This window comes from Chlamydomonas reinhardtii, chromosome 4, assembly GCF_000002595.2.
Source record: "Chlamydomonas reinhardtii strain CC-503 cw92 mt+ chromosome 4, whole genome shotgun sequence".
Taxonomy (NCBI): domain Eukaryota; kingdom Viridiplantae; phylum Chlorophyta; class Chlorophyceae; order Chlamydomonadales; family Chlamydomonadaceae; genus Chlamydomonas; species Chlamydomonas reinhardtii.
In genome coordinates this window covers 3,184,697-3,196,025 of record NC_057007.1, presented here as the reverse complement: position 1 = coordinate 3,196,025, position 11,329 = coordinate 3,184,697, and the positions used below count along the sequence as shown (strand labels likewise).

The 11,329-nt window shown below is 68.5% G+C and overlaps 1 protein-coding gene across 1 annotated transcript; it reads right to left on the bottom strand.

Moving 5' to 3' along the window:
- Positions 1-1,003: 1,003 nt before the first annotated feature.
- CHLRE_04g226200v5 (uncharacterized protein) lies at positions 1,004-11,190 on the bottom strand. Its single transcript, XM_043062005.1, has 11 exons — positions 10,781-11,190; positions 10,560-10,635; positions 10,127-10,255; positions 9,748-9,855; positions 9,014-9,075; positions 8,135-8,624; positions 7,530-7,624; positions 7,167-7,316; positions 6,642-6,811; positions 4,389-6,399; positions 1,004-4,153 (listed from the first exon to the last, which is right to left on the bottom strand). The coding sequence occupies exons 1-11, from the start codon at positions 10,882-10,884 to the stop codon at positions 2,014-2,016; spliced, it is 5,535 nt and encodes a 1,844-aa protein (XP_042925357.1). The 5' UTR covers positions 10,885-11,190; the 3' UTR covers positions 1,004-2,013.
- Positions 11,191-11,329: the final 139 nt, after the last annotated feature.

The window sequence follows — 11,329 nt, the reverse complement described above, 5'->3', positions numbered from 1 at the left end:
GCGTAGCTGATGCGTGGCGTGTTGCACCGCATTCGGCCCGCCCGCCGTCGTACACATTCGGGCCCCTCTTCTGCTTTGCTTCGCCTTGTTCTTGCCCCTGTTTGTCACACTGTCGCCCGGTCGGATAGGTGCTGCGACGTTCGGTAGGGGAGCTGTGGCCGCGCACTAGTTGGGAGGAAGTTTCCGAGGCGTTGTTTCCGAGGCTTTGTGCGTGGCTGATGTTTGTGGCTGATAAAGAAAGAAGCAGAGTTTCGGCTGTGAGCGGCTGGCGAGGAGAGGCGGGGGCTGTTGCGTTTTGGAAGGCGGGCGGAAGGCCACACACGCCCTGCATTGAAGCGTGAGCGAGGGCAGAGTTGATTACTACACGCCGGCCCATACCGACCTGGTGTTATGTCTTTTGCCTCCTATGCCCCTGAGGAGCCTAGTTATATATACAGATACGCAACCAGCCAGTATATGCTTGAGTGTCGAGCCTTCATGACACCGGTGGGTAGTGCTGCAGCTACTGTCTTGCCCATCTTGGTGGTCTCACCGAGACGCTAAAATTTGCGGATCCTGACCCGATTGACCGTCAGACTTACCCGCACTTCTTGACGCGCGCCGCGCGCGCCGGAAGCAGGGTACCGCCGAGCAGCCGAGTCTCCGGTCGGGCCCGAACTTTACTCTCAGTGCGAAACTAGATATTGTTAGTTATTTCAGCGATCGATTGATTGATGGTATCGCTCATATTCATGTCACAATGAACTACTGCAGTTTCTGTCGAGTTTCTGTCGAGTTCCATTCGAGTTTTGGCTGAATTTCCCTCGAATTTCCGCCGAATTTCCCCCGCCCCGCCCGCGCGTGCACACCAGCGACTCTCATGCACTCCAGCGAGTCCCACCCTGCTGGTGCCCAACCGTCAACCGTTTGAAACCAGGGGTTCCCGGGAACGGGTTCACGGGAACCCCTGTTTGAAACCGTGTGCGCCCAGAGGCAGCTCATGGAAACCGGGTCAGCCCCATGCGTCTCTCTGAGCTTACACGCAGCTCACACACACAGCTTCCTAGACGGCGCGCGCACGACTATGCACTCCCACTCACACGCCGCGCCAACCGCCAGCCTCCGCCGTGTTCCACCGTACTCCACTGCAGCTTCCCACACGCGTGTGCGCTCAACTGCCCGCTCCCACTCGCGCGCCTGCCGACAACCGCCAACGACCAGTGTGCGTCACTACAGTCAGGTAGCTTCCGAGCCGGGCCGCCGTACAACTACCTGCTCACACTCGTGCAGCTGCCGACTGCCACGCTACCTCCTGTACGGCTGAGGGGGGTTGGAGTGCCGTACACGAGTTAGTTGGGGGTTAGTCGGAGCTGTCCCAGGATGAAGGTTTATCTATTTTTTCTCTACATGCATCAATGTAACGGCGTGCCATTCACTTCATTCCCTCGCTGCCCCAGCTCGCCCACCATGTCATCCACACGTAACAAACACACGTGGCGTCTAGACCAGCAACCACCAGCATGTTCTTTTGCAGGAGCGACTATTTAGCCAGCCGTCACAGAGCAGTATATTTCCGGCCACGGAATTTCCCCCCCATCGGCCCTGCTAAGTCCGGCCCATCTCCACCCATATAAACACAGCTTCTAAACACCTGCTAGCATCATATTGCCACCCAACCATTACTGCGACCTCATGCCATCTGACCTGTTTTGAACCTCCTTACTTGGATAGCACTGAAGCACGAGGTACATTTCCCCCTCTAGCCTTGCTGCCCCGTCATTACCGGGGTACACGGGAGCGCCTGCCTGGCCCGTTTGCTTGACCACAGCCTTACCCGCCCCGCGCTCACCGTACCTTGTGCTACGCACAGGCGTTTTGACCTTATTCCGGCACACGCACGCGCCATCGCCTCCTCACCTACTAAGCCGCGCCTCCCTCGCACAGGCCCTGGCACTGACCCCGGCGCGCCCCCACACCGGCACTCACCCAGGTCTTCCGGCGCTCAACCCGGCGCTCACCCCGGCGCTCCGGCGCTCACCCCGGCGCTCTCACCGGCACGACCTGGTCGGCCGGCACGAATGCCGCCCTGTAGCCGGGCCCCCCAGCCAGCCGGAAGTACGTGACGCCGTCGCGCACGCCCGTGGGAGCCGGCGCACCCGGGCCGCCCGCGGCTGTGCCGCCGCCGCCGCCAGGCGAGGCCTTGGCGGCGGCGGCACTGGCCGAGGGGGCGGCCGCCGGCGGCAGCTCCAAGCCGACCACGTAGCCGGCGCTCCAGTGGCAGGGCCCGCGGTACCGCACCACGCCGCTCTCGCCGCGCAGCGACCCCGCCGCCACCCGCACCGCCTGCCCGCGCGCCGGCAGGCCCGCCACACCCGCCCCCACACCCGCCCCCACACCCACACCCGCTGCTCCCGCGCCAAGGCCCTGCAGCAGGGCTGGCGGCAGCGCCAGCGGCCGCCGCAGGGAGGAGGACAGCACATCGCCCAGCTCCTCCACCAGCCCCGCCTCCAGCAGCGACGCCGACAGCGCCACCACCCGCTGCAGCTGCGCCAGCTGCTGCCGCTCTGAGCTGCCCAAAGGAACCGAAAAGGCGGCGCCGCCGGCGGAGGCGGAGGCCGGCGACGGCGCTGACGTGGCGTCGTCGTCGGTGGCGGCGGCAGCAGCGGGACCGGAGGCGGCGGAGACGCCGGAAGGTGCGGCGGCGGCGGTGGCGGCGGAGGCGCCGCCGGGGAAGAGGCTGACCGGGCGCAGGTTGGAGGTGGCGTCGCCCGAGGAGGCGGCGGAGGCGCCGGGCGAGTGCGTGACGCCGGCGGCGCCGCTGGGCGCAGGCCAGGCGGACGGGCTGGGCGGCTGGTGGATGGCGAATCCGGCAAAGCTGCGCTGCACGCTGGCGGTGGAGGGAGAGGCCGGGCCGTCGCCGGCGGCGGCTGCGGCCGCGGCTGCCGCCGCGGCGGCCGTTCCCGGCGGCGCGCCGCCGGGCACGAGGCCCACAGTGGCGGAGGCGCTGCAGGCGGCGCTGCCATCGCTGCCGGCGGTCTCGTGGCTGGCTCGCAGGCTCGGGTGCGGGGGCGGCTGGCGCTGAGCGGGAGCAGGCGGCTGTGTCGCTGCCGCCGCCGGCGGCCCCGCCAGCGCCTTGCTCGACGCCCCTCCAGCCAGGCGGGATGCGGGCCGGCCGGCGGCATTGGCAGCGTCAGAAGCAGGGTTGCCGGTGGCGGTGGCAGTGGCGGCAGCGGTTCCCGGCGCGCGGCGGCCTGCCCGCGCTGCCGAGTTCAGGCCGCCGAAGATGCCGCCGCCGAAGATGCCGCGGCCACGCCGCTGGGACGGCGCCGCGGCAGAGCTGACGCTGCCAGGTGTGCCCGCTGCCCCCGGCGAGGGGCCGGCGGCGGCGGCGGACAGCGGCGTGGAAGCGGCGGTGCCGGCCCCCGTGGTGCCGGCCCCCGTGGTGCCGGCCCCCGTGGTGCCGGCCCCCGTGGTGCCGGCGCCGCTGATGGCTGTGGTGGATCCGGTGATGAAGGAGCTTGGGCTGTCGTAGGCGTCGCCAGGCACGACAGGCGGCGCCGCCTCGCCGTCCGCCTCCTCCTCCTCGCCCTCTGACAGTGGGCCCTCCACGGCGGCGGAAGGGCCGGCGGAGGCCAGGCGCGACGCCGCCGCCCTCCGCGCCGCCGCCTCCAGGGTGCCGCCGCTGGCCCGGTGCGGCACGGGCGAGGAGGCGACGGTGGAGGAGCCCGAGCCCGGCGTGGCGTCGCCGCAGTCGGCAGCTGCGCCGGCGGCGGCGGCGCCTTCAGCGCCGCCGGCAAGGCCGGGCGTGAAGGCGGAGATCGAGACGCGGCGTGGGAGGTCAGAGAGGTTGGTGCTGCCGCCGACCGACATGAGGGTGGTGGAGGCGCGCGAGAGCGCCGCGGCCGGGGTGGCCGCGGCTGCGGCGCCGTTGCCAATGGCACGGCCGCTGACGCCGGCGCCGGCGGCGGCCGCCTCCGCCAGGGCGCCGTAGCTCCCGAACTGCGCGCCGCCGGTGGAATAGAGCGAGTTGCTGTTCCACAGAGCGACGGCCGCCGGCACAGCGCCACCGTCGGCCAGGGAGTCGGCGACGCCAACCGCGGCGGCGGCGCCGACGTCAGCCGACTCGACGCAGTCAAGGGCACCCCCGGGCTGCGACATCTCCGATGCCTCATACCTGCAAAACGTGAGGCGCGAGCAGAGTATAGTAAGCAAAGCAAGTAAAGCAAGTTACATGGTTTAGATGTGTTGGAAAAAGTAGAGCAATGGCGTGGCTGTGGGATATACTGCAGCGGATGACAGCAGCCGCGCTTTCGTGCAACGCCTAGCAATGCACTACCCAAACCCACTTCAACACTTCACTTTCCCAGGGCCACAACTACTGCTGCCGTCCTGCGGTACTGCATCCGCACCTGCCACTGGGGTAGGACATCTCCGAGTCCTCAGTCGTCATGGAGATGCTGGGCCGCTGCTGCGGCGCCGGCTGCTGCCCAGCTGCCGGCGCCGGCGCCGCATCGCCGCCCGCCGCCGCTAACGCCACGCGTGCCGCGGCCAGCAGCCCAGGTGACAGCTCGTCTGTGGGCGCCGCCGGCGCCGGCGCCGCCGGCATGGACTCGTTGCTACTGCCGCCGGCCGAGGACACGACGGAGCTGTCGCCCGCGGGTCGCTCGGGTTCCGCAGCTACTGCCGCCTTGCCTTGCGCGGGCGCCGGCGCCGGCGCGGCCTTCGACGCCGCAGCTGCTGCAGCAGCCGCGGCTGCCGCGATAGCAGGCTTGCCTGCTGCGGCGCCGCCAGACGCCGTCACGACGTAGGAGCTGCGCCGCACGCGCTTCTCCGCTGGGCCGGGCGCGGCGCCGGGTCCAGCGGTGCCGGGGTTGGAGCGGCGCCCACTGGGGCCTGGGGCCGGGGGGCCGCCCGCGCGAATCGGCGAGGCGCTGACGCGCGCGGCACGGCCAAGGATGCCGCCGCCAGCGGCGCCCTCCACGGCGCCGGCGGCAGCCGCGCGCCTGGTGCCCACGGCCGCCGGCGCCGCACCGCCACCGGACGGACTCACGGCCGCGCCGTTGGCACCCGCTGGCGGGGAGGCGGCCGCGCCGGTGCGGGAGACGCGCGGCCCCGCCGCCGCCCGGGGCGCCGTGGAGGAGCGGCTCCACGGCAACCCATCCTTCCCGGCTGCTGCCTTGCTCGCGCCTGCCGCCACGGCGTTGGGGGAGCGCTGCCCCGCACCCGCGCCGGGGCCAGCCCCGCCCGTGCTTGTCGGCGTGCTTGATTTGGCGGCTTCCGACCCGGGTGTCGTTGCCACCCCGGCCGCCTCGCCCTCAACGTCAAGAGCAGGCGGCGGCACCGCCACCGGCGCCACCGGCAGCGGCGGCGCCGCCGCCGCTGTGTCGAGCAGGCCGGCGCGGCGAGTGCTGCTTGTGCGGGCCACGGGCGGCGGCGGCGGCGCCGCGCCGCCAGCAGAGCCGGCAGCCCCGGCGCGCGTCTCGGAGCGCTGCCGCGCTACAGCCGGCACTGGGCGGCCCTGGGGCGCCGAGGGGCTGCGGTTGCGAGCGGCCGCGTCCGCGCCGCTTTCCACGGCCTCACCGGCTGCTGGTGCTGGTGCTGCGGCGGCGGCGGCGGCGGCGCGCGGACGAGTGGGAGCAGCCTCGCGGGCAGCGGGCTTGCGCACCAAGCGGGCCGCCGGGGCTCCCGCCGTTGGTGCTGCCGCTGCTGGCGCGGCGCCGCTGGTCGATGCGTCGTCCTTCTCACTGCCCGTGGCACCGCTGCCCATCGTGGCGCCCACAGCGGCGCCGCCGCCGGCACCAGCCGCAGCTCCGCGCGCAGGCGTCCGGGCTCGGGCGGCAATTGTATTGGCCGCAGCGCCGCCGCCGCCGCCGTTGGCGCGCGCGGCGGCGGCGCCCTGTGGCGTGGGATAGCGCTTCGCGGCGGCGCCGCCGCCGGCTGCCGCCGCTGCGGTGCCAGCCGGCGGCGCACTGGCTGCTGAGCCGCCAGGCTTGCGCACGGCCGCAGGGGTCCGCGCGCGGGCTGCCTCTCCCACAGCGCCCGCCGCGCTGCCGCCGCGCGCTCCACGCATCGCCGCCGCCGAAGGCGCCGCCGCCGCCGCCACTGCCGCTGCCGCCTCCGCCGCCGGCGGCATGGGCCGGGCCGGTAGCGGCGAGTCCATCGCCGCCGCGTCCTGCAGGTCAGGGAACTTGCTCATTGGCGATAGCTCGCCGCCGCCGCCGCCGGCGCCGCCCTCGTCATCCGTGCCAGGGGTGGTGGCTCCGCCGGCGCGTGTCGTGAGCATGGGCGTCACAGCTGCGGCGGTCGCTGTGGGAGTGACGCCGGGGGTGGCCCGGTTGGCGCCGGCCGCGGCGGCAGCTCCGGCAGCACCGGGCGCGGCAAAGCTGAAGGTGTCCGGTCCCAGGGCGCCACCGTCGCTGCCTGCATTGAGGAGTGGGCGCATGCCCGGGCCTATTGAGCCCATCGAAACACTGGCATCATGCATCGCATAAACAGTCGTCACCGAAGGCACCTGAACTGGCTAATCCACGACCCAAGCGCTGCCGTGCGTGCCGTGCCGCGGCATTACAGCGCCATTGCCGCGGCGCTGCTGCGGCGCCATCGCTCCCCGCAAGGCGACCTGCGCCAAGCCCTCCAAGCCCCCACTCCGCCCCGAAACCCACTTGTGCCGGAGAGCTGGCGCGGGATGGACACTGTGGCTATGATGGGCAGCGTCACGTCGGGCATGATGGCCGCCGCCCGCTGCCGCGCCGCCGCCAGCGCCGCTGCCATGGAGGGCAGCGCGAGCAGCTCTAGAGCCGAGGCACGGCGGGCGGGGTCCTTGCGCAGCATGCTGCAGTGGGGGTTTACATTCATGACTAGTTAAGAAGTGAAGGCGTAGCCAGGAACAGTACGGGGGTTGGAGCGCAGAGGTGGGCAGGATATGATGCGGAGGTCACGGTGGGACATGCAGCGTTGGGGCGCGGGTGGTGGCAGCAACGTGCAGGCGTTGCGCTGCCGCCGCCCCGCCCCCCCCCCCTCACCGCCCCAGCTTCTCAAGCAAGCATGGGGCCCACGGCACTCCTCACACAGCAGCTTGGCCCTACTCGCTCCCACTGGCTACGCCTTCACGTCTTACATAATTATAAATGTACTCTCCCCTGCCATTCTCTGCCCGCGCCATCCTCTCTGCCCCTGCCACCCCCCACCTCTTGAGCACGCCCGCCCAGTCGGCCGAGTAGCCGGCGGGGATGGGCGGCAGCGCGGCGCGCTTGATCTTGGCCACCAGGCCCGCCAGGTTGAAGGCGTTGAAGGGCGGCTTGAGCGTGGTCAGCTCATACATCACCACACCCAGCGACCTGTGAGCGCGAACGCGGAAAATAGTGGCATGGCGGAACACAGCTCGCACGCAATCGCACACAACATACTGGTATGGCCAATTGTTGTCTGGTGTACAGGCGCTTGGTGGGCTGGTTGGGTGCGTGTTGTTGTCTTCTTGTTCGTACACATGCGTACTCGTACCCCAGGCTTGCGCACATGGCCACCCAAAGTCCCAGCCCCAGTGCTCTCACCATATGTCGGTCTCGAACGAGTACTTGGCGTTGCTCAGGAGCTCGGGGCTCATGAAGTGCGGCGTGCCCACCAGCGCGTAGTCATTGCGGGTGCCCTGGGTGGTGGTGCATTGTGTGTGTGTGTGTGTGTGTGTGTGTGTGTGTGTGTGTGTGTGTGTGTGTGTGTGTGTGTGTGTGTGTGTGTGTGTGTGTGTGTGTGTGTGTGTGTGTATATGCGCATAACGGGGTGGGGTTACATTCATGGCTGATTAAAAGGCAGCAACGTTGTAGCCAGGTACATGGGGGCGGGGGCGGGGTGGTGTGCAGGTAGGGTTGGCAGGCCTGGTGGTGGCGGGGTTGTGGCGGTGTTTAGGCGGGGTTGCAGGTAGGGTTGGCAGGACTGGCAGGCAGGTCTGACCCGACAGGCAGGTGCGGCCAGGGAGTTCCGTGTCGAGGTGATGATACCAGCAGGGTGGGGGCCGGCCATCTGGGTCAGGCACTCAGGACTCAGCCGTTCACGTGGTGGGAGCCGGGCACCCACGCTTCCGCACCCCACGAACTAGTGGGCCACCAGCCTCCACCCGCCCAGCTTTTTCCCGGCCACACACGTGGCCACCCACACATACCTTGGCATCATGCGCCGGCGTCTGCGCCAGCTCCGCCTTATCGGCCCCCGCCCCAGCCGCCGCAGCAGCCGCCGCCGCCGCCGCCGCCGCCTTGTGCGCCTGGTCCTTCCGCCCCTTCTCCGCCTGGGGCGGCGACAGCACGTGGTGGTTGGGCGTGATGGGGCCGCCCGCGCCCGGCGCCGCCGGCCCCGGCGCGTGCAGCCCACCATGGGCGCCGCCGCCGTGAGCGCCGCCGGCGCCGCCGTGGGCTCCGCCGCCACCGCCGCCGCCGCCGCCATGCATGGCCGCCGCCAGACCCGCAACGTAGGCGTCGGCGCCCGCATGCCCGTGCCCGTGCCCGTGTGGGTGCGCGTGGGCGTGGCCGTGCTGTGGCGGCGTGTGCGGCAGCGGAGGTGTGTCGCCGCCGCCGCCGCCGGCAGCGTCGCTGGTGTCCGTGTCGTCTGTGTCGCCGTGCTTTGGCGCGCCGTGAGCATCGCCGGCGCTGGGCACGCTGCGGGCCGAGAGGAGCGGGCCAGTTTGATGAGCAGGAAGGCAATCGCGGGGTGCATGAAGGGATGAGGTTGTCCTACATGCCCATGCGCAGGCGAATGGACCCAACCAGCGATGCTCGAGTCTGGTAGTCGGGCGAAGTGCGGCATGCCGTGCCGTCGACAACGCCCCCATCCGAACCACGTCTGCCATGCCTAGCCCACACCGCCACTGCCAGTCGTTCAGGCTCGTACCCCCATCCCCCACCCACCCCCCACCCCACTAAACTTAATGCGTGTAACCCCCACCCCACCCGGCACACATAAGGTTTTCTGATGATGATGGGACTTTGCTGGGCTTGGGCACATACCCCTCCCCCCCCACACACACACTCACACCCCCCAGGCTCACCGCACGGTGGACAGCCCGAAGTCACCGACTTGCACATCTCCATCGCCGGTCAGAAGGATGTTCTGTTTGAAGGGGCAAGCAATTGCATGAAGGTAAAGAGGAATTCCAGCTAAATGCAAAACCATTGAACCAAGCAAGCATGGGGGACACAGCCCCCGCAGCCGTGTCCGGCAGGGCCGCGTCAGCGGCGGCATACACGCGGCAGGACGTGCAGGGCAAGACCCTTGTCCTCCCACTGCCCCCCCCTCTTTCTTTCTCTCCCCGTCTTCTTCTCCTCCTCTTCCCCTCCCTCCCCCTCCTCTCTGTGTCCTCTCTTTATCTAATCCACCTGCGTCTTCATGTCCACGGTGTAGCACCTTCGGGCTCCCTCTCCCACTCCTCCCCTCCCCTTCCCTCCCCTTCCCTCCCTTCCCTTCCCCTCCCTTCCCTTCCCCTCCCTTCCCTTCCCCTCCCTTCCCTTCCCCTCCCCTTCCCTCCCCTTCCCTCCCCTTCCCTCCCCTTCCCTCCCCTTCCCTCCCCTTCCCTCCCCTTCCCTCCCCTTCCCTCCCCTTCCCTCCCCTTCCCTCCCCTTCCCTCCCCTTCCCTCCCTTCCCCTCCCTTCCCTTCCCCTCCCCTTCCCTCCCCTTCCCTCCCTTCCCCTCCCTTCCCTTCCCCTCCCTTCCCCTCCCTTCCCCTCCCTTCCCCTCCCTTCCCTTCCCCTCCCCTCCCCTCCCCTCCCGTCAACCTCCCCTCACCTGCGTCTTGATGTCCCGGTGCAGCACCTGCTGGCTGTGCATGTACTCCACCGCCAGCAGCAGCTGCGCCAGCCACAGCCGCAGCTGCTCCTCGCTGAAGGGCTTGCCCTGCAGGCAGGCAGGCATGTGGGAGCAGGGTGGGTCGCAGCCGGGATGGTGATGGTGGTGACAATGGTGGCGGTGATGGTGATGGCGAGTGTCCGGGCATGGCGAGTTGGGGTGGTGACGCGGTCAGAGCAGGACGGCGTTGGGCATAGCGGAGGGGGGTGCAGGGGGCGGCAAGGCGGCGGGAAAGCGGGAGAAGGCTCCCAATGCAAATGCAAACATGGTGCAACAGGCAGGAATCGCGCAGCAGCTGGCCACCCCGGCTGGGGCGCACCTTCTGCTTGGTGACGGCGGTGGTGAGGTCTCCCTTCTCGCAGTAGCCGTACACCACGTTGATGGTGTGGCCGTGGTGCGTCCAGTGCTCCTTGTACGGCATGATAAACGGGTGCCGCAGCCGGGAGACCTGGGGGAAGGGGTGGCGGGTGGAGGGGGAGCCAGTGTTGAGCGGCATAAGGGGTTGGTGCTGCCACTGCACCGGGGTTTGGCCAAGAAGTCTCAAGTCACAGGCCCGAGCTATAAAGGCAGGTTTAACGCGCGCACACACGCTCAGCAGCACCACACTGGTCCCATCTCTCGATCCACCACGCAGACAGCTTCAGGCATTTTGTGCCCAACCCTGGCCAACCCGTTTGCGTGATACTCCACCCCTGCAGCCCCGCAATGACAACTCAACCCCCGCCGCCCGCTGTGGTAATCACGGCCCTTACGATTTCTATCTCCTGGCGGGTGGCTTTCCGTTGCCACTCCGACTGTCGTGCCATTTTGATGCGCTTCAGCACATACCTGCAAGCGCAGGCGCGACGCCACATCAATACAAGCGAACATTTTCATGTTCAGGGACTTAAAAGCGGCGCTAGTCAGCTTCAGGCTGGGTTTTCAGGGGCGCTATAGCCTGCAGCGCACTTCCGTGTCTGTTGCCTTTGCGCACCGTTGCCTTGTGGTCTTCTCAACGACAAGGTTGACCTCTCCAAAAGCGCCTTTGCCGATGACCTCGCGGACCTCATAGCGTAGGTCTGGGTTGTCGAGCTCCATTTCGAGCAGTTGCGCCGCTCCTGGCCTTCCCCTTTTAGGCCCTTGGGCTTTTACGCGAACGCTATCATTTACGGACAAGAGGAGAAACAGATTCGCGCGGTCTGTGCTGCTATTGCAAGCTTCCTGAACTTGTTCCGTCGGCACGCTCGCTGCTATCTTCAAGCTTATAATGCAAAGTGCAACTTCTGCGAAAGTAACTACTGCAAGACAGATACCAGGCGACGCCAGAGCAAAACATAGATTTGAACCGACAGGCCGATTGTTGTCGCTGAGTTTCGGCCTCGCGAGGTCGCGAGCACTGCATCATCCAGGACCACAATGCATTGCATCTGGTAAGCTCGATCAACAGCAAGGCCAGCGGCCCTGCAGTGCAACACCCTCCGGCGTGTGTGTTTCGCCTGTGTGTTTCCCGACGGCAGGCAACTTCCGTCCGCACTTTCAACGG

What these genes read in the sequence shown, in the direction of transcription:
- CHLRE_04g226200v5 (XM_043062005.1), bottom strand. Translation starts at nt 10,884, where the DNA reads ATGGAGCTCGACAACCCAGACCTACGCTATGAGGTCCGCGAGGTCATC. An exon ending in TTCGGGCTGTCCACCGTGCG is followed by an intron (nt 8,625 to 9,013) that starts GTGAGCCTGGGG and finishes CTCGGCCCGCAG; the next exon opens with CGTGCCCAGCGCCGGCGATG. An exon ending in ATGTCCTACCCCAGTGGCAG is followed by an intron (nt 4,154 to 4,388) that starts GTGCGGATGCAG and finishes CACGTTTTGCAG; the next exon opens with GTATGAGGCATCGGAGATGT.